The 22,605-nt window shown below is 38.3% G+C and overlaps 1 protein-coding gene across 2 annotated transcripts; it reads left to right on the top strand.

The window, feature by feature from the left end:
* The first annotated feature begins 3,684 nt into the window (after positions 1 to 3,684).
* On the top strand, positions 3,685 to 17,323 carry LOC100378351 (putative cytidine deaminase). Of its 2 annotated transcripts, none has more exons than XM_002730622.4 (5): positions 3,685 to 3,865; positions 6,669 to 6,785; positions 7,069 to 7,180; positions 7,800 to 7,854; positions 8,213 to 9,047. In XM_002730622.4, exons 1-5 carry the CDS (start codon positions 3,853 to 3,855, stop codon positions 8,330 to 8,332), a joined length of 417 nt encoding a protein of 138 aa, XP_002730668.3. In that variant the 5' UTR covers positions 3,685 to 3,852; the 3' UTR covers positions 8,333 to 9,047. The 2 variants fall into 2 exon arrangements, with proteins under 2 accessions (XP_002730668.3, XP_085347374.1); XM_085491248.1 differs by lacking the exons at positions 6,669 to 6,785; positions 7,069 to 7,180; positions 7,800 to 7,854; positions 8,213 to 9,047 and adding exons at positions 11,540 to 11,656; positions 11,788 to 11,899; positions 12,998 to 13,052; positions 16,716 to 17,323 and having other exon boundaries at positions 3,713 to 3,865.
* Positions 17,324 to 22,605: the final 5,282 nt, after the last annotated feature.

Consider the following 22,605-nt stretch of genomic DNA (forward strand, 5'->3'; position numbering starts at 1 on the left):
TCGCAAAAAACATTCAGTCCTTAGAAGTCATTTTATTTTATTGCTAGGACGTATGCTGTTGTTAGGGATTGGTCAGTTACTTCGGCCTGGGGGTGGATCAGTAGGGGGGTTACCCTGTTTTTGATTTTGCGAATGGAGGGGGGGGGTCACCCTGTTTTCCACAATTCACACACGCGCTTATGCATATATTTTTTTTAATTTTATTTTAGATTAAAAAGTTAATCGTACAAATGTGTTCTTAATAATAACTATTACCTATATTGCCTATAAATTTGTTGATGCAAAACATGTTATAGGCTAAATATTTTGGGGTTGAAGTTGACAAATAACTAACAGATTATGCAATGCGGCAGAGCCCCATGCAATTATACAGTTAAGTTTTGAACACATCCCAAGTCCATGTGATATCAGATTACTTTATTTAAAGTCTGAAGTCACCATTGTATAAGATATTTACTGGATTTATCCAATTGTAGCTGGAGACGGAAAAACACAGCAATTAGTACAAAGAGCAGTGACAGTTTTTGTTCAACAAATCAAAAAAGTTAAATGGATTCATGTATATAAATAAATAGTTTTTTTGTTTTTTTAACTTTTAAATATGCATATTTTGCTCTGTAAAATACCAAAATCCAACACAAATTTATACAAAAATCAAAGTGTCCTTTGTTTTCATAAGCACAGACTGTGCTTCAGGTGTAAAGCTTTCCTGGTCTATAAGATATGAAAGATATATTAAATCCAAATTAGTTTTCAAACCGCCTAGATTCAAATCCTCTTTTCCTATCTTATAAGGGCGTTTATCAAATGAGTACTCCACAGCTTTGTTTTTATTTACTATCTTTAGCAGCATAGATTTCCCTACTTCCTGCAGCCTTTTCTGTAGTCGTTTTTTGGCTTTATGCTTCCCCTCCCCTCCTAAGGTGACTGGTCTATTAAATGCAGACACTAAAAATTACGGCAAACCACGATATTTTCAATGCACATCATACATTTTGCAATCATGTCAGAGCCAAAACTGTTAATGTTTCTTTGTTTTTCGGGCGGGGGGGGGGGTCAGCATGTTTTAAAATATAATGTTAGGGGGTCGCCCACTTTTTTTTGTTGATAGGGGTGGGTCAACTGAGATTTACAGCTGACAAAATGGAATCTGCCGACCCCCCCCCCCCAGGCCAGAGTAACTGAACAATCCCTTAAATTTATTATTTCCAACGGATAGTATTTTCTAGATTGCAGGCAGCATTTACAGTTCATTCAAAGTTCAAAGTTGCGTCGGGATTACGTTGATACAGTGTAACAATGTCGGCGTCGGTGATCTCTTACCGTTGTGCAACGTAGCCAAAATAAAAGGCATGAATACAAGACTAGTGGGAGGTAATAAATTTGGGGTCGAAAGTATTCAAAAAACAGTTTTTGGCTGTTGCCATGGTAGCTGTGGACCAGGATTGTTTTGCCAATTAGTGACGGTATTTGCCTGTCAATTATAAACAAAATTAGCCAAGCCAAAAAAATCTCAGTAAATTGTTGCCCACACTCAAGCGGATTAGAATGAGCTACGTCCATGCTTTTTAATCATAGAAATGTAGGGTGTGATACATTTGGCGTGAAGGTATTAAAAAATTCAGTTGTTGGCTGTTTCCATGGAAACGGTGGTCAGAATTTGTTTTCAGATTTTACCAATAGTAACTTTGTGCCCACACTCAAGCTGAGCAAAATGAGCTATGTCTGAGGTGTTGTATCCAAAATTTGTAGGAGATACATTTCCTGATAACTAGGGTGAAGGTGTGACCTACCTGCTAAGTTTGAGCGAAATCGGCCAAGCCAAACAAATCACAGAAGAATTAATACGTGAAAACACTAGAAATCACACACACACACAGATACACAAAATTAAAGTGATTTTAAGGGCAATCCAAGTGGAGCGAATCGCCAATACCATGTTCATTTGCATATTGACCGTGAAAATACCAAAAACATCATTGTACGGGTGATATGCAAATTAGTTTTAGTCAAAATAAGTTACTGCTTAGAAGTACCATTACTGTTGTTCAAATTTCATTTCACTCGGCAAATATATTCATGTACCCAAACGTAAAGTATCGTACTTCTAAATATTGTTTATTTCTGCTATGTTTCGAAAAACGCTACTCTTGAACGGACTACTTTATTCGCTCTCAGACCTCATTTGCATATGGGGTGTGGAAGTACCGATTTTGATTTCAGGGACGAATCAAAATAAACTGCAGTATATATGTAATAATGTGGAATACTTCCTTTCACTGTGAACATTTTTCCGCTAAAATAAATTCCAGTGAAAATGCCATTTCCCTCATACTCTATTGAGACTTGACACAGCACAGTGAAAATTTGATTCACACCGTATGCTTGAAAACTTTTCATCGAAAATAAATTAAGTGAAATTCTGTGTGATTTCATGATAGTTGAAAATGAAAAAAAAATATGACACCCAACCCTACTACTCCATACACAATGTAACCACACCTCAAAAACATCCTTTCACCAGTGTATTCTATTTGAATTCAGGAGAAATTTAAATAAACAAATTATATGACAACGAACTTAATTATAATTTCAACCTCTAGTTCAGCACTGATTAAATAAACTATCTCGTCTTTATGCCAACTTGAAGTTATTCAATGCCTACATCAGTGACTTCAAAATCTATGTTTCAATTCCAGGAATTTCACTTGCTATTAATTGTATGGGAGTGCCAGTCTTTTATTTTCTATTGTAATGTCAATTTCTTGTGATTACTCGGAAAATGAAGCTGTAACCACAGACCACAGTGCTGCAACTAAATCCTGGTATAAGCACCGGTTAGGCAGTCTTGAACTATGCATGTGAAGCCAGCTGAGAGGTATATCCAATCCTATAGATTTCTCATTGTTTGGTAACTATTTGCTGCAAATGCAACAAAAATCAATATAAAAATATTACCCACACAGCATTCTACAGGTTACTTGTTGTATGTTGATATGCTTGTAAAAGTCGAAACAACCTAGACTAGAAGTCAATTAACCAGTCCAGCCAGCTATGGCTCCCTACGTTGCTTATATTTAATCAGATACTATTTCGTCATCATGCTTTGTTACCTTACCTGTTTATACCTCATGAGGGCGTTTTTTTATGGCAAGATGGCGCAAACGGAAGTCCTTCGCAGGTTTATGGTTTCTCATATTTAAATCATCATAACTCTGAAGATAATCATTTTTTTTTATTTATTTTTTTCAAATTTATAATCAATATACATAACTTGATAAATACAAACACCAAAATAGGCTCTATTTAGTTCCCCTTTAATGTAGAATCAAATTGTAGCTGTGATTCGACATTGGGATGCTCTTTTTAATTCTTCTATGCGCGAATGCATATTACATCCATCCACAGTCCGGTGATTTCGAAATTGTATTCCACCGCACTGGTGGACGCACTGGCGGACGACATTTCGAGTTTCTATTCTGTTATATGAGAATTAATTAATATCCTTAAATCACGTAAAATACCATCCCAGCTTTATGCTTTTTACTGTACCCGCCGTCATGAGACCCACAGCGAGCAATGTGGCATATTTTGTAATTTTGTGCTAAAATGCTATTTGTAGTTTCGTGGAGAGCAGACAACACAAAAGAGTTGAACAGCGCCCTCGTCAATGAATGGTGGGCCACCAAACTGGGTCACTGCGAATAGGTGACAGGTTTAATAGGTGAAAGGTTACAATACATCACACGCTGTTTTGCCAGTATATTTGTGGAATCAGATCACCAACTGTGTCACTAACACTTTGGAATTGTAGCACACTGACTTTGCGGCGCTGCACAGACCGTAGACGCAATGGAATCGACAGGTGAGTTCGGAAGGTACGATACGACAATATGCACACAGCTATTAATGGACATCAAATCCTGATTGTACTCTGTGTATAAATTGATGAGGGTTCCGCTACAGTCAGCTGACGTGTGTGTACTTCGGCGTGTCCCCTACACACGCGCCAACTGACAGGGTTCCGCGTAATCCGATGGGTTGTTATGGTAGCGCAATACAGCTGACGTGGCACCACCCTGGGGGCAGCACGGCACGCATTCGTGGGGACATACGAAATACAAAACAAGGTGTTGATAAGAATCTTTAGCAGGCCTGGACGTGCACGTGATGGCCGGGGTCAATATTTTTTAATAAACCATAATCTAGTTACCCATATTGTAGATTGATATCTTTGATTGGTTTGATATGGTTGTAGTCAGATAAATTGATATGTGTGCGCAAATACTCTTCTAATAGAGTGTCGACAGCCATCAGGCCTAATTTGTTATACTAAGAAGAAATACCGCAGGCATTTCAGCGAAGGCCATTGTCCGGATCGCACGGTTTCGCTAAACCAGGCCATGCATAACCGCTCACGAACCCGTGCGTGATCGTATTAGGATAAGCTTTATTTCACTGCAGTTGAATTGAGTCATTTGATTGGGCGCGCCAAAGAGCTGGCGCCACCAATCAGCGTTGCTGTATCATAAATGTGAAGGTGGGGGGGGGGGGGTCATCACAGATTAAAACAATGGCGACATGTAGGCTGATTGACCGAGAGCCAAAAACAGTAGGTCTATATTCGTTGACAGGTTTCCAACATTTCATCATATTCCAATGTTGAAAATGGTTTGTTGGCTAGTTAATGAAGAACGAATGGAATGTCTAACTATTTGTACAAACCGTGTTTCAGTAAACTGACAAAACTGTCGAAACTAATAACATATCGACATAACCACGTAATATCGCGTGAGGGCGTTTACAAGCGTTAACAGCCCTCGGGCCTCCGGCTTTTGCTGATTTAGCATACTAACAACATAGACCTTAGGACTGTTAACAGTCTACTTTTCTAACTACTCTCTGATTTAGGGGGAGGCGCGCAAGCCACCCATCCCAGCCCCCCATCCCAGCCCCTTTCGGATTTTGACAAACCAAGCCATTGTCATGGGAGATTCATAGCAGACCGTCCCACCCTACACCACCCACCGAATTTTGGGTCTGCCATTGCTCAATGCTTAACAGTAGTCTATGAAAACCTTTAATTGATATACATTTTTGTTAAAAAATCGATCTCCAAGAATATATTAAGGCAGAATGCCTACTCTTGTGTTTTTTTCACTTGACATGTATGCATATTTTAGTGTGCATAGAAGTGACAATATTAATCGAGTTTGTATCTGCCAACAGTATATGACTATCAACATGAGTTTTCAATGGCAATTCAAGTTATTAGCGGTTTACACATTTCGCCATTAAAACAAATATACTTAAATGCAGTTTCCTCATATGTTACTGATCAGAATTTTGATATATTGAGATACTAGTATATAATAATGGGAAATAATAGTAAAATTCCCACGGTGACCCAATATTTTTTATCTCATTTTTATCTCATTTTATCTCATCTCATCGGGAGTATCGACCGATGCGCAGCGGAGATCGATGCGACGGCGTACTGTCTGAGTATTAATATTTTTTATTATACATTTGTTACCGTAACGCCATCAGTTACAGCGTGCCGTAATTTTGCGGCATTTTACAGGGTATTTTCATCCTAGTACATGTATATTAGGAAATGCGAATTCCAAACATGGAATGATTACGCGTGTAAGCGTCCTCTAATAATAAAAACAAACATGGCTCCACACAAAAAAGTTCGCTGATTCTGTTCTAAACATTTTGGATTTCGGCATTCTCATGATGTATCATTGAAAGGAAAAAATGTATAATAATAAGGTTATTACGAGGATACCTCAAAGTATGCACTCAGACAGTACGCTGTCGCATCGACCTCTGCATCGGTCGATACTTTCACTGTACTGTCTTTTAGCTTTCGCTTGTGCTCTTTCTATTTCCCTTCTTTAGCATTGTAGTAGTAGTGTGAGCTAATAGGTTCACTCAGGCAGTACACCGTCGCATCGACCTCCGCTGCGCGTCGATACTCTCGCTGTACTGTCTTCGTTCATACTTTGAGGTATCCTAGTAATAACCTCATAGTATGTGCTTCTAAAATAACAACCATGGTAATTTACGAACAACTGTGGTCCAGAGTATGCAGCATTGTCTTTTATAAACGAATTAAATGTAAAGTTCCCTCCATGACACCCCGATGACATGCCTACTTACAGGTGAGTACCTCGGGGTTTTCAATCAGGCGATTGATCTACCACTTAATCTATAGATTGATCGATCAACCAATGATTAATTTGTTAAATTTAGTCCAATATGACAATATACTGATTGGATGATTTCCTAGTTTTGCCTAAGATGCGACTACCAGTGTTACGTCATTCATAGAACATTACTATCACGTAAGGCATGAAGCACGAGGCCTTCGTTATTCATAGAATACTATTACGTCATTCATCGAACACGGACATGTCGTCATTCATAGAACAGAACTATTGCGTCATTCATATAACACCACGACTGCACCATTTATATTACAGTACTTCGTTAGTCGTTGAATATTACGTCATTCACACATGACTACTACGTCATTCAAAGAACACGATTACAGACGCCATTCATGCAACATTACTAACACGGCTATTACGTAATTTTTAGACCTGGGAAATTTTTTTGCTATCACGTATCTCTATTTTTTATGGAAAAAAATATCACAGAAGAATTCAAGACGCTTATCAATGAATGCAACAGAGTAAAGGAAACCGCGTACTGTCCTTACAGTAAGTTTCGAGTTGGATGCGCAGTACTGACAGAAGATGGAAAAGTCTACGCAGGTCAGTCGAAATATAAATCTATATTTTTTATAATACTTAGACATTCCACCTAATATCAAAGTACCCAAATTAGCTACAGGGGGTCAAATTCACCAATTACAAACAGAAAACTGTTAGATTTCCATGAAACGCACCGAATATTGTAGTAGTCTATCCATCGGTGATTGGCAAATCAGAACAGTCCTCTCATTGCTCCACCCACCGTGAACCATACTCATTTTAACATATCATTTTAAAATATTGGACAATTATTGCCATATAATTGAAATTTAATTTTTTTCAGGAAGTAACATTGAAAATGCTAGTTACGGTTTAACAATCTGTGCAGAGAGAGCAGCTCTCGCTAAGGCCATCACTGAGGGACATCGGAAATTTAAAGCTATGGCATTAACAACGTAAGTAGGATCCTAACAATACTCTAAATTGTACAACCAGAAAGAGTTTAGTGGGCAAAGACATCACTGACGTTGAAAGCAAAACATACTGCGTCAGGATACTATACAATCTGATTAAAATAAGATCCTAGTTTGGGCTTTTTTTGTTCTTTTTTTTTTTTTGTTAAAATAATATCATTAATATTTTTTTCATATATTCTATTAGCCCAAACCAGGATCTTATTTTAATCAGATTGGATACTATATTCAAACGCGTCAAAGAGTCGTCACATAGCGTGTGTTCTAATTCCGTGTAAACATCGCATTTTACATGCTATATAGAAGATAATATTTGGTAATCGTAGTCCTAAATAACTATTAAAAATAGCTAGTCGTTTCGAGCAATGGCTCTTTATCGATAGCATAGAAGAAAATGTTTTACATGCGTTGTATACGTCGAACGGGAGCCGTATCGAACTGGGCGCGGCGCGTGTCGCAACGTTCGCGCTCTGATACTAGTATCTTACCGCGTTTTACTTTTTTTATTCGACGTTCATTTATTTGGAAATTTTTCTGTGTCTTGATGACCCGCTACAGCAAACTTGGACATAAAATATAGTTTCCCCGATTTTTTTTCTAGAGATCTAAACGAATTCACAACCCCATGTGGAGCATGCAGGCAATTTATTGTGGAGGTGAGTTTCATTATCGAAAATTATATTTGGGAATCTTTTGTACCACATTTGTATATTCGCCTCTGTGACATCAATATGACGTAGATAGATATCAAGTGTCACTATAGGAACGATGTATTTGCAATTCCATTTGAAATATAAGACGTTAAAGCGCGGTGGTCGTCGCGCAGCCCGTGTTCGAATTGCATGTAAATAAACAATGTATTTTACACGCGTTGTATACGTCGCTATGAGTCCCATATCGAACAGGGCGCGGCACGACGTTGTAATGTGAACATTTATAAAAATCAGCGTGTATGTTGGTGGTCAGGCTGAGCACATTGTTTTTTAACACCAACCAAACTCATTCTCGTTTCAGTTTGGAAAGTACGATCTGTACATGGTAAAACCTGATTTAAGCTACGAGAAATACAAATACGATTTGTTACCAATGGGGTTTGGACCATCAGACCTTGCGGCGGAGAGGGTCGGACAGTAATGGAACGACCAGCAGACCTTGCGGTGGAGACTGTCGTAGTCAAGTTGTGTGCTATATCAGGAATTATACTATATCAGTCGAAGAGGACATTTCCAAGTTCATCTCGAGCAAAATGAATATATCTCGAGCAGAATATTTTGTTTTTGAATGCCTCGGTGCACTAAACGAGGACCTAGTCAGGGCTAATCGCCTGTCGGGGTAGACAAAAAATTGGCAAAAATTCCCTTCAAAAACAGGCAGCATAAATTCCCTGGACAACCAATTTTGCAGGTTGTCAGGGGAAAAGTATATATACCTTTTCCAATATGTTCCGTGTTGTAATAATTTTAGTGTACCAACGCGATCTGAAGCAAAATATCCCGATCGACGGGTAGTCCTGTGTGTATTTGGACGATGCGATTTTAATAAAATTATAAGATAGGGTATACACAGTTTTAAATGTTTATGTAATATATAAAATATTTATCGCGATATTATTATTATGTATTATCGAAACTGGTGATTAAAGAAATTCGCTGTTGAAGAAAATATTCACTTCATTTCTGAAACCATCTGGCTGACGTCCGGTCAGTTATTTCATTTTCAGAATTAGGTAGATGTAAATTTATCATCAAATGTATTAATAAAGAAAAACAATGATTTGTGCACGCTAGTAAATTACTATCAAATACCAGTAGACTGTTTCTAGAATATTAAACGAACATAAAACACGAAATCGCAGAAGAGTGTATTTTTTGATGTATGTTATGTTTTAGCTACATTTATCAAAGTGTAACATTGCGTAATGGAGTGATCAACTATAATTTTCTAATTATTTCATTTTCCGATGCTTTATTGGGACCCTTGCTTTGGAACGAATTGGACTGGACTGGAATTTGTTTACGATTTTTTTTATTTTTTTTCCCCTAATATTCTGTCGTTATTACGAAGACCCGAATACATACCCAGTCTATAAATACTCGCAATATGTGCAAGTAAAATCATGTTGCTGTGAAAGGGGGTCTTTGTTTAGCATTTAGTCAACGTATTTCCACAGGGCATCCCAGGAACTATTAGTGGCATCATTAAAAATATAGTATAATAACTGAAACCATACATTTCTATAAAAAAAACGAAACGATATGCCACTGGCTAAAACGTATATGCAGGCATGGGAGTGCTGCTGGTCATGTACATCTCTTAACACAGGGGACCGGTTACCACCCCTAACCACGCACATTCATCAGTGTGATATCGTTTATAATTCCATAGAATACTGCGCTAAGGAAAAATGATATATTTTGATATTTTTTAAAAGCCCAGATTTTTTAAATACTTCTGGATAACAAAAAGTACTCTATCATTAACAATATGTTTTTCCATCCCATCGAAGTTACCAACCTACAATTTAAAGCGGAAGGGTTGTCACCTGCGCATGTGCGGTCCCAAGCGACGATAACATCACATGCTAACACGAAAAGGTTATACACATAGCACTGAAACGGCTCTTTTGCGGGTCGCTAACGATGTACTATGCAGTATTGATAATTATAAGTATTCAGTTGCTCTCGTACTTTTGGATCTTTCAGCCGCTTTTGATACTGTGAATCACAGGATTCTCATCGATAGGTTGAGATCAAATTTTGGTTTAAATGGTCTCATCATTAAATGGTTTGAGTCGTATTTGAGTAACCGCATTCAAAAAGTGAAAATTGGAAATGTATTTTCTGATATGACGTCTATATTAGAAACCGGTGTTCCACAGGGCTCCGTTTTAGGGCCATTATTGTTCTCAATGTACATGCGTCCATTGGGTGAGTTATTGCGACGTCACGGTGTAAAATATCATTTTTACGCGGATGACACACAAATTTATTTATCGGTTTCTGAAGATGATCAAATTCGCGCCCGGGTGATACTTCAGACATGTATTCAAGATGTTAGCGATTGGATGTCTTGTAATTTCCTACTTTTGAATGTGTCGAAAACTGAATTTGTGTCCATGTCGTCTCGGAGATTCTCACAAGACTCGTGTCCTTTGTCTAGTATCGCAATTGGTGAAGAATTGGTTAGTGCTTCGTCAAGTGCTAGAAACTTAGGTGTCTTGTTTGATTCGCAGCTATCTATGTAAACACACATTTCTACTATTTGTAGATCTGGATATTTCCATCTAAGAAATATTAATCGTATTCGTAAATCATTATCCCAATCTGATACTGAAAAGTTGGTACATGCTTTCATATCTTCTCGCTTAGACAGCTGTAATTCATTATTGTCTGGTCTCCCTGTAACTAAGATAAAACCTCTTATTCGTGTACAAAATGCAGCAGCACGCCTTGTCACTCGTGCTCGAAAATATGACCACATTACAGACATTTTTATTAAACTTCATTGGTTACCAGTTGTACAAAGAATCAATTTCAAATTACTTTTACTAGTGTATAAATCTTTGTATGGTTTTGCCTCAAATTACCTATGTGAATTAATCGAATTTTATGTACCGAGTCGTAGTTTAAGATCTGAATCGAAGTTTTTTATTAAAACTCGTCAGATGAGTAGTAAAAAGTCCAAGGTGTTATACAAAGACCGTGCTTTTGAAAATTTAGGTCCTAAACTTTTTAATGAATTACCTCTGTCCGTTCGTTCTAGTCCTTCAGTAGACATTTTTAAATCCAGACTGAAAACGCACTTTTAATATTTGACTGATTGTTTATTGTTTCAGCGCCTTTGATCTTCATATGTTGGAATTGTTGCGCTTAATTAAATAAAGTTATTATTATTTATTATTATTATTAAAGGTTTATGGGTAGTCGTTGTTTGTAAACAATGACACGCTATGGCCATCTGAGGCATGCGCAAATGACGACTCCCCTGCTTTAAGATATGGCAACTATCCACTAAGAATACACCAATCATTTTCTCGAAAATCGAGTTCAGCCTGGTGATCCCCAACTTTTTAAATTACCCTGGAGTACAATTTATTGAAAAATGAATAAATTCTGAGTATTCGAATTAATTATGAGTAGGCTTCTACTTTAATAGATGCAAATTGCCACCGGGATCTCGCTTAGAGCGAGAGCACCACAAGACTTGTTTTTGCCCTACGAACAAAATGGCGGATTTGGTGACATTGTCGGACACAAATATTTCTTGATACTGGCCTGCCAAATCCTATGTTCTTTAACCTAGTAAACTAGTAAATTACTTTTTTTTAAATCAATATTACAGAAGAATTCAAGACGCTTATCAAGGAATGCAACAGGATAAAAGAGAATTCATACAGTCCTTACAGTAAGTTTCGGGTTGGATGCGCAGTACTGACAGAAGATGGCAAAGTCTACGCAGGTAAAGAATCAATACAAATCAGTGGACCTTTTAACGACAAGCTACTAGTACTTTCGTTGCCGAATTGTTGTCATGGACTGACCAATACACATACAAAAAATAAATTAAAACACCAAATATTTTGTTTTCAGGCTGCAACATTGAAAATGCTAGCTACGGTCTTACTATATGTGCGGAACGAACTGCCCTTTCCAACGCAATCACCGATGGACACCGTAAATTCAAAGCAATAGCTGTCTCAACGTACGTGGAATTGTATTGTATTTTTTGTTCACATTTTATGAAAATAAATTTTTACATTGCCAATTCTTCAGACTAACCACCCATCTATGCTATCCCAGAATATATAAGAATTGTACTAAAATCCAGGCTTTGGTACGTAATTTTTGGTAGTTAATTTGCATAATCAATGAAGCATAGCAAATATGACGCGTTTGATACTTTGTTTTCGGTAATGTCGACCATGGCCATGGTGCGCCCTCAATAGTCTATTATTAACTTAATAATATTAAGCTTTAGCTTTGCAAATGAAAACAAAGCTGGGAAGACCTGAGAAGGTGACTAAACTATACAAGGCATATTCCCGAAACAAATATCAGGACAAAGTTGTAAATTGAAATATACAACAGACAAGTGTTATACATGTAAAAGAAACTGACTGAATATACATGTACGCAAATACAATGAAAGCAATAGAAATGTACATGCTGTTTTCATGTATAAACGAATAATACATTGTTTTTAAAATCTGCATATTCGCATTTGTTTCTGTGCAATTGTTACACATGGGTACTAAATAAATAAATAAATATGCTACTTGCGTCCACCCACGTTATTTTGACGCCAGAGAGATTCAAAACTAGAGGGCGCCGGTAACTGGCGCGCGGAAAACTCTACTGTGTTCCAGTCGAGTACTTTGATAACAGAGTCAAGAACTGGACTCGCACATTAATATTAATGTTCTCCTATCTTCGCAATATTTTTATTTAATTTGACATCCAAATAATTATTGTACAGGTGATTTCTCAGTACACGTCGCTGCGCATATTATCTGAACTCGTTGACTTCCACAGATAGAATTGTAATGTATCTACATCGTTCAATGTAAGCGCGGTGCTCGTCGTGCCGCGTCCTGTTCGATATGGGACTCATAGCGACGTATACAACGCATGTAAAATAAATTGTTTATTTACATGAAATTCGAACACGCGCTGCGCGACGACCACCGCGCTTGAAACATTTAGAGCATATTTTCCCAGTAAATTTATTATCGAATTTTTATTACTGAATCCAACCAGTTTAAATATATAATTCCAAAAACAAAAATTCTTATTTTTTTAGTGACCTTGATGAATTCAAAGCCCCGTGTGGAGCTTGCAGACAATTTATAGTTGAGGTTAGTTTCTCGTTAGTTTGTATTCATTTCCTCCAATAAGTGATGACGCTCCATGCACATGTATGGTATCATTGTGGGACGCCACTTCACAACGTAGTGGTTTCGAGTGTCTTCGCTGGTTCTCGGACAAGACTATTTGATTTTTGTTGCATTTGCAGCAAATAGTTACCAAACAATGAGAAATCTATAGGATTGAATATATCCCACAGCTGGCTTCACATGCATTGTTCATATTTCATATGGTGCTTACACCAGGATTTAATTACAGCACCTAGGCGGTATGTGGTTACAGCTTAATGTTCGAGTAATCGCAAGAAATTGGCATGACAATAGAAATTCATTAAAGACTGCCACTCCCATGCAATTAACAGCGAGTGAAATTCCTGGGATTGAAACATATATTTTGAAGTCACTGATGTAGGCAACGAATAACTGCAAGTTGACATAAAGACGAGGTAGTTTATTTAATCAGTGGTCAACTAGAGGCTGAAATTATAATTAATTTGTTTATTTCAATTTCTCCTGACGTCAAATAGAATACACTGGTGAAACACGGTAGTAACTGTGGGTGAAAGGATGTTTTGGGGTGTAGTTTACATTGTATATGGAGTGGTAGGGTCGGGTGTAATGTGTTCATTTCCAACTATTATGAAGTCACGTAGTATTTCACTTAATTTATTTTTGCTGACATGTTTTCAAGCATTACATGTGAATCTAATTTTCACTGCGCTGTGTCTCAATATAGTATGAGGGAAATGGCATATTCACTGAAATTTATTTCAGGGGAAAAATGTTTTCAGTGATAATGAAGTATTATGACAGATACCCTCCCCGTGGCTTTCATTGCGTATGGAAGTTATTTTCACGAGTGATGCGGTGTATCCTGCTGCCGTACTTTCACGAGCGAAGCCACGGGGAGGGTGTGGGGTTCTGTTATTATACACATGTCCCATATTTGATTATTTCATATTAAAAAAAGAACGTGCAACAAACCGGGATAGAAATTTAGATCGGGGAACCCAATTGCCCATTAATATGCTCCAAGACAGTGCTGCGACCTAGCAACGCTTGTCAGTGTAGAACGCGTGTCGCTGTACGTGTGAAAATAAAATAATCAGACGTCTAATTTAAGTCATTGTCCGAATAAATAACTCGTGGATGTTTAAGCGCGGTGGTCGTAGCACAGCGCGTGTTCGAATTTCATGTAAATAAACAATGTATTTTACACGCGTTGTATACGTTGCTGTGAGTCCCATATCGAACAGGACGCGACACGACGACTGTCGCCCTTTAGTTGGGACCACGACAGAACCAGAACTTAAACTGGGCGACTACGATACACGGTTGATGTTGAAGTTAAAAGTTCCTCCACAGATCTGTACATTGGCAAACATGCCGTGCACCTGCGGTACTCCACTGACGGAATGACTTTCGTTGAAATCGGTCGTCGCTGACTCGTGAGCTGCACACTACAACCTCGTTTGGGATGTTGCTTCCTTGTCGTGGATAGACTGAGTCTTGGTTACCGGTTAAATTTTGCTAATTTGGCGTTGGTAATCTTTATTTGGAACTGAGTAACGCCGCAACGTCGCCAGCAGAAACCTCATGGTATATCGATGTTGATGGTTGCGGCTCCATATTAATCGGAGATTTTACTGCGGGTCCAGGCAGCGGGTGGATCTTCCGAGAGCCCTTCAAGATTTATAAAACTCAGATTCCAGGTGGTCAACAAACATTAAGTTCTCCCAATCCTAGTATTCTATGTGATGTACATCTAACATGCCAAAAATGCTGGTGAACGATTTGAACCTGACAAAAATACTTGAAATAGATACCAGGAAGGGGAGGGGGGTAAAAGAAAAGTTATATAACATTTTTATTAAAATACACAAGTTTTTCCAACTCCCTGTGATACAACACCTCAGACATAGCTCATTGTACTCGGCTGGAGTGTGGGCAAAAAGTTACTATTTGAATTTTTGATATCTTTTTTCATTAATGAGAAAGTTGACCCCGAAGTTAGAGTAACTGTTCAGCAGGAATGGCTTTTTAACTCTTCTGTGATTTTTTTTTGGCTTGGCTGATTTTGTCACGGTTCATACTTGACAGGCAGGTCGTACCATCACTAATTGGAAAAACAATCCTGACCCACCGCTACCATGGCAACAGCCAAAAGTCTTGTAATAGCAGTGCCCAAATGGTAAGAGATCACCGGCGCCGACATTGTTACCACGGTCAACGGAATCCCAACGCAGCTTTGAACTTTGAATAAAATGTAAATGCTGCTTCCAATCTAGAAAATACTATCGCAAAACGATTGGAAATTATACATTTAACGGCTGAATACGTCCTAACAATAAAATAAAGTGACTTCTAATGACTGCCATGTTATTTTGCAAACCTCGTATAAGGTGCCCGGTTTTAGTTATAAACAGACGTTAGCTTCACGTTCATGTCCCTTCCATGATAACAGCCGAAAACATATTGCTTGTTTTTTACCGGTTTTCATTGGCAACCGAAGTATTTTTATTTTGTAAACAAATTTTCGTCTGCTATTTTTATTCAGTTCAAATCGTTCAGCAACATTTTTGGCATATTAGGTGTACATCACATGGAATACTACGATTGAGAGAACTTGGTGTATGTTGACTGATTTTTATCATAGTACGAAGTACCAGGAAGTTACTCAGTTCCAAATAAAGATTACCAACGTCAAATGAGCAACATTTGACTGGTAATCAAAATTCATGTAATCCATGGCTAACAAGCAACATCACAAGCGAAGTTGTAGCATGCAGTAAGTCATCCCGTCAGTGGAGTACCGCAGTAACACGGCATGTTTGCCATCAGCCATTGTATTCAAACGAATCACGTGGTGTGCCGTTCTCGTTCAAACCCGGGATTCGATCAATAGGAGAGTCCCATTAAAAAAACACATTGCAAATCATGCAAGTTCAACATTTTCAAACCAATATACTAAAACAGAAATGCTCAGAGATGTAAATGAAGGATAGATATTACTTTTCACTATACACATCTCTGTTGATACTATCCCTCACATATTGTACTCCAAATTACTCCTGCGTAAAATGGACTAGCCTCTTCTTGTTGACATTCAGACTAAAATCACGTGACAGGCTGTTAAAATTGGCTGTTGCATACTCTTTCGCCGGTCTGGAAAATGTGTTTAATTAACTCACATTCAAGCAACAATGCAGATTTCCCAGTGGGAGTGAGACTATTCAAACTCTGCCACTAAAAAATAGGGGTGTTTTCAGCAAAAAACGAATAACCCTGGAATACACACAATATACTGAATTTCGGAACAAATCGTGCATTACTTACAGCAGCAGAATACCACAGAAATATCAGACGAAACATGAAAACACTATATATTGTATTTCAGCCTGAACCCTCTATATTGCAATTCAAGGAATTAACCCCATATGTGCATCCATTTCCCACCTTGGTATCATCCACCCCTGAAAACAAACTCTTAATACCACGCTGAAGCGTTTGGTAATAACCAATATATATACAATTCTGTAAATTAAAAATGTATGTGAGCAGAAAAAAATACACTTTCAATTGAATACATATTGAAATATACACCCGACTCGGCGTAATATAATATATAGTATACCGTTTTCATTTTCGTTACAGTTTGGAAAGTACGATCTATACATGGTCAAACCTGATTTAAGCTACGAGAAATACAAATACGATCTGTTACCAATGGGGTTTGGACCAGCAGACCTTTCGACGGAGAGGGTCGGGCAGTAATGGAATGACCAACAGACCTCGGACCTTGTGGTGGAGACAATCGCGCAGTGATTTATAGTAGATATATGCTATTTTGACGCTGCGTGTTTTATACCCCAGACCATTCGTCCCGGTGTTATCGCTATCGCCACACGAGACTCCAGCTTGTCTCCTATACAATTTTCCTTCCGCCCACTTAATTTTAATATTCATATGACCTTTGCACTGACATCGATAGCCAATCGCATTCGACCGCGGACGTCACTCTAAATAAACAACTGAATAAATTAATATACCATATTTGGAAGATAGCGGGTAAATTCAACGTTGTTGGTGTGTTCCTTCGGGTTCCGAAGTCGCACGAAACGAGTTCATGTTCCGTTATCTTTCGCAAGTAAAACAGGTCGATATATATTAAACATGGCATTTGTTTTCTTGTTTTAACCCCCTTATTACGCAAGCTTCCGTCGAAGTGGTGTTTTTTTCGACGATTTGTGGCATGTTGCAAAACGAACGAAACATTGCGGCATTCTTAGCGGTGGATAAGGGATCGACTATGTCGTCACATTTATGTCTCGTTTGAAAGAGAATAAACAACCGCTCAGAAAAATATGTTGCTAATATTTAAGTGCGGTGCCTTGAAATCGCCTGCCCGACGTCCAAATTTCAAAAGGATGTTCGATTTGCAATGACGACCGTTCATATGTACTAGGCGACGTTACTAATTACTACTAGGGTCGGTGTTTGCATTAAGAATTATAGAACAAAAGATCAGCAAAGCGGTGCTTTTGTCGGCGATTTTGTCAAAGGGAATATTGATAAAATGTTGCAAAACAGAATCGCGAGTTGGGTGAAAAATTGCGCCGGCGGCATTCTCAGCGATGGCGACACCCGAGAAACACCGTGTCACGGTGCATTCGTGCATCAGTACACCGAAGAAATACATACATATTGTTGCGGACGACTATTGTAGACTGTGTTCGTGTAGTCTTCGAGTTTGTGGACAGTTAAAGTCGTGTGTGAATTTATTCAAGCCAGGAAAAGCAGGAGGGATAACTTATGGAAATCGTCTTTCCAATTTGATCCAGTGCGACGTTGTGAAAGGAGCGACTCTGTCGTCTCATCTATGTCTAGTTTGTAAGAGAAAGATTGATAGCGCAGAAAAATCCGCCAATAATGTAAAACAGTGGCGTGAAATTGTCAGTCATTCTAATCTCTCCCAACCTGTGAACGAAAGGGTTAAGCGTGCTGCCTTGAAATCGCCTGCCCGACCACGTTCAAGTTCAAAACGACGTTCCATAACTTTCTCACATTCAATTTGCAATGATGACCGCAGTTCAAATGTACTTAGCGACGTGACGGACATTAACAACCATGATGTTGAAAAGGAGTTTGATGAAAATATGCCATTTCCAATTAGAAATCATTTTGATTTGATTTATGGATGGCGAGCACCGACACTCCGATCCGATGAACTAATCAAAACTAAAATGGCGCGTGTCACGTGACTTTGTTTACTAAAGATAGCGTGGGCGTTTGATTGACACTCAACTCATTAGTATTCCACCAATCACAGCTACATATACTTTCTGGATGTGCACAGTCAAATTGTATAGGAGACAAGCTGGAGTCTCGTGTGGCGATAGCGATAACACCGGGACGAGCGATAGCGATAACACCGGGACGAATGGTCTGGGGTACGTGTTTTAATACAATATATACAAATATTCACCATGGTATTATTATAAGCAAGCTACATCTTTCTAAAACAATCTGTTTGATTATGGTCAGTTCACTTTCAAATTTAGGTAGATGCAAATTTATCATCAAATAAAAAAACAAAAAAAACAGTGATTTATGACAGTGAATAAATTATCTAACGACGAACGACGTCTTTTCACACAGTTGTAATAATAACAGCCCTGGTAATAAAGAGCATCCCTCACAAATAAAATGCAAGTTTCTTAAACATTGACGTTGAGGGCGTTTATCGTGCTTTGATTCCTTGTCTTATTTCATGTATTTTGTATGTGCAAGATATTCCAAAATTTATGCGAGTTCTCGACCAACTAAACTATAGGTAGTGGATTTACGGTTAAACATTCTCGGACATTGACGTGAAATATATGTTGAAGTGTTGTGATATGTTAGTTTATTCGCTGTTGTTTTGTCTTGTCTTTGACTTGATGTAATTTCCCTTTATGAATTCCTGTGTGTGGGCCATTGATTTAGTATTACGTCATTTCTACGTCACATGTTTTCCAATGATGAGATCAGATCATATATAATTAGCTGACCTTCATTATCTGCTACAATCCAAATAAATTAATGTATGTAACTGCCCAAGCCCGTGATATATATATATTCTAAATGATTTGTTAAAATTGGAAAGAAAAATAACCGAATGAATGATAGTTTTGATGTAGAGCCGCGTACATTCCAGGGCGATGTTCTGTTGTGTATATGTCAATTTCACTGAGTGTCAGTGACACGCTGTGTGTAACCAAAACGTCATCTTTGGGGATACATGTCGTCGTGCTTGCGCGAGGTATGGGTCTCGTATAAACAAAGACGGTGACTTTGACCGTTGCGCAGACAAACGAGTAAAAAGTTACCAAGCTTTTAATTAGATAATTTTTTGGTAACCTGTGGTTTTTAGTGCCGAGGGCAAAACTCGTACTAGTGATCTCATTAGAAAAGCGCATTTGATTGTTGGAAATCAATGTTTATCAAAACAATAGCACGCGCGCGACGGGACGACCACCGCCATTTAAAATACACCTTCGACTGGGTTGACGGGTATTAACGGTGCCTGGTAAAAAACAGAATCTTCATAATGAGTGGTCGTTAGTGTGCGAGGGGGTGTGATATCGAACGTGGATCATGTTTCTTATTTTGTATAGAAAAAAACTGTAACAATGGATTATGACGTGAGCAGATCTTCACTGGTGAACAATCTAGTTATCTTTCTGAAACAGTCCACTTACTAGTATTTGCAGATGTGAAAGAAACCGTCGGCTTTTCCAAGTTAACGTGCCTTGTTCCAAAGACACAAGAACATTATCACCAACAAAAAATAGCGAGAAACAAGACTTCAGTACATGTGAACATAGGTTTCTACACAAAAACTGTTTTATTGATTACGAGGACGCTTGCTGACATGTATGACTTAGCCTGACATGTAGGCGTGAGTGGCGCACTCGCCGGCCGAACGGCACCTCGGAGGAAGCAACTCACTTGAGCTTGTCAGGCTAAGTATGACTGAGAGGCCCGCGTCGAACGCTTACTAGAACCTCCACCCCAAGGCTGCTGACAACCGTTAGAGTCCTAGTTGTGGTAATTTAACAAAGTAATAATACTGCAGCCCTTATCGTGGGCTGTGTTGTTGCAACGTACGTGTGTTGGTAACTCCTGCGTACAGTGTATACTAGTGGAGGGATACTAGACAAATGGCAAATAGAAATTGCACCTGATTCATGTACTTATTATTATAACTACATCTTGCATTCAACCACATATCTGCTTAGTTCACTCAGTAGAACGACCATGCATCCACTTACTATTTGATCTGGGAAAAACTTGGTTTCTGCTGAAAAAAACTGATATAGTATTCCCATCAACAATTTTAGTTAACTACATACAAGTCTCACAGAACGATGATTGAAGACTGTATCACTTGTCTCACAATATCCCAGCAGCTATACACAGTAAAAATGATGGACCCCAACTGTCCTCAGTCTGTCCAATTTACAGGCATAAATGGCCCAGATTCGGGGACACCACCTGGGTTTCCACATTAGCCAATCAGAATGTGGTCTTGCTAGCAGCTGTGTCACGTAGCCAACTCAGTAGATCATAAACATCTTTTGTTATTCAAATAACAGCACACCTGGTAGATTCCACTTGTAAACACCTATTGTTATGTAAATTTACAAGCACACTTTGCAGATTCCACTGTGCTTCCAGAGTTGAAAACAAGTATTTATGTTCCCTAAGAAGGCCTGTCGCTTGAAAAAAAAGCAGGGCTATCACAGGGTAAATTCTTCTCTCGGGTCCTCCACACGTGTCAGGGGGAAAATCTCGTCTCGTCTCTCTCTCGCGTCCCCTTGAGGTACGGGATCGGGAAAGTCACTTAAGCTTTACAGTCAAATAGACGCACACAACAAAATACGTTTCAACTCTCGTCTTAATCAATCAGTCGAGCACTCTATAAGACACAGCGCCCTGGGGAAAAGTCCCCAAGACTATCGCAAGACTGACCCAAGACTGCCTCTAGACTGCGTCAAGACTCTCTCTAAGACTCTCCAGGACTCCTCTCTCGTGGTGTTCTCGCCAAGACCAACTAAAACAACTTTATTCATTTTCAAAACCTTAACCAATTACAAAGCAGTAAAAAGACTCTAGGGCGTAACCTTCAATCATAAAACCAATCACACTAAGTACTGAACACGTCATATCTTTTGATTAATCGTTCACTACATTAATAACTGCGAATACTAACTGTCAGAAATAGTAGTCCGAATAGCGACGGTTATCTCGTAATTAATTCCAAATCACTGAGCCAAGTTCCATCCAGAACCTCGCCTAAACGATGACAGACATAACACAACCATTCGCTAGTAATCAGCTAATTAAGTCGAATAACAGATACGCAAAAAACAAATTCATCACACATCCCTTCACTCAAACTGAGCCATGCCTGCCGGCATAACATGTTCATAAATCAAAGATACCGTCCTCTACTCATCGTCATATGGGTTAAATACAATACTAATAAAAGGTATAAATCAAAAGAATACAATGGTTATAAATAAAAAACAAGGGAAAGGCTACCAATCGACTCACTTTTCTCAAACAGTTCTGAGATAACCCTTCGCTCGTTTCTAAGGTTACAAACTCTATATCAAAATGTCAAAAAAACTAAGGCGCGGCAGTGTAACCATGTGATCAGCCAATCGCTGCAGTCGACAGTATGATCATGTGATTACCAGGGATGCGACGGTCTCTCGGTTAAAGCATTGCAAAGCGGTAACTAATAAAGAATGAATAAACAAGCTATTAATCAAAGTCCTGTCACATACGCTTATAAACTTCAACTAAACTCACAAGTCGTTAATCTAAACAAAAGTCAAACGGTGTGGTGCAAAAACCCATTCTATAAATAGTTCTTGGTCGAAGTAAGAAAATATCAGAGCATGGGCGTTATTTGGGAATTTCTGCCAGAACAACTGCACAAATCGTAAGGACAAATTACACAGCTCGTAAAAATGGTATCCTTATATTAACACCAGTTGTTCATTACACATAAAACAGTAATTCTCAACTCCTATAGAAAGAACCAGTGACAGTGAAAACTACTCATCGCGAAGCTACTAGTGAAATATTATAAAATATATTTTAGATACATATTTCAAACAATTCACACAACAGTTAATTCATGTTCTGAACAAACACATTGGTTAACTAATCAATAATGTTCAAAATGTAAGTTTAACTTAAAATTAAAAATAGCTTCTGAGTTCATTGAAGATTCCGTATGCCATCTACTGTGAATGTATAAACAGCTTTTATATAAAAGTTTGGTATCATGCCAGTAATTTTCCCACATGAACGCGATCCAGAATTACATTTTCAAATCTGTTAAATGAATCACGTGACATCAGTAAAGAAATCTAAAATTGATTAAATATCATGGAAATTAGGAAATTAATATGTACGTATATCTCGAATGTAAGAAGTTTCGGCTACAGAAGTTTCAGACACACACGCGTTATATCGTCGATTGAATGCT

The sequence above is a fragment of the Saccoglossus kowalevskii genome, chromosome 16 (genome assembly GCF_978046115.1).
Source record: "Saccoglossus kowalevskii chromosome 16, keSacKowa6.1, whole genome shotgun sequence".
NCBI lineage: Eukaryota > Metazoa > Hemichordata > Enteropneusta > Harrimaniidae > Saccoglossus > Saccoglossus kowalevskii.

Bases quoted from the DNA above. Each gene is read 5' to 3' on its own strand.
- LOC100378351 (XM_002730622.4), top strand. The intron at 6,786-7,068 runs GTCAGTCGAAAT...AATTTTTTTCAG, and splicing joins AGATGGAAAAGTCTACGCAG to GAAGTAACATTGAAAATGCT. The intron at 7,181-7,799 runs GTAAGTAGGATC...TTTTTTTTCTAG, and splicing joins AAAGCTATGGCATTAACAAC to AGATCTAAACGAATTCACAA.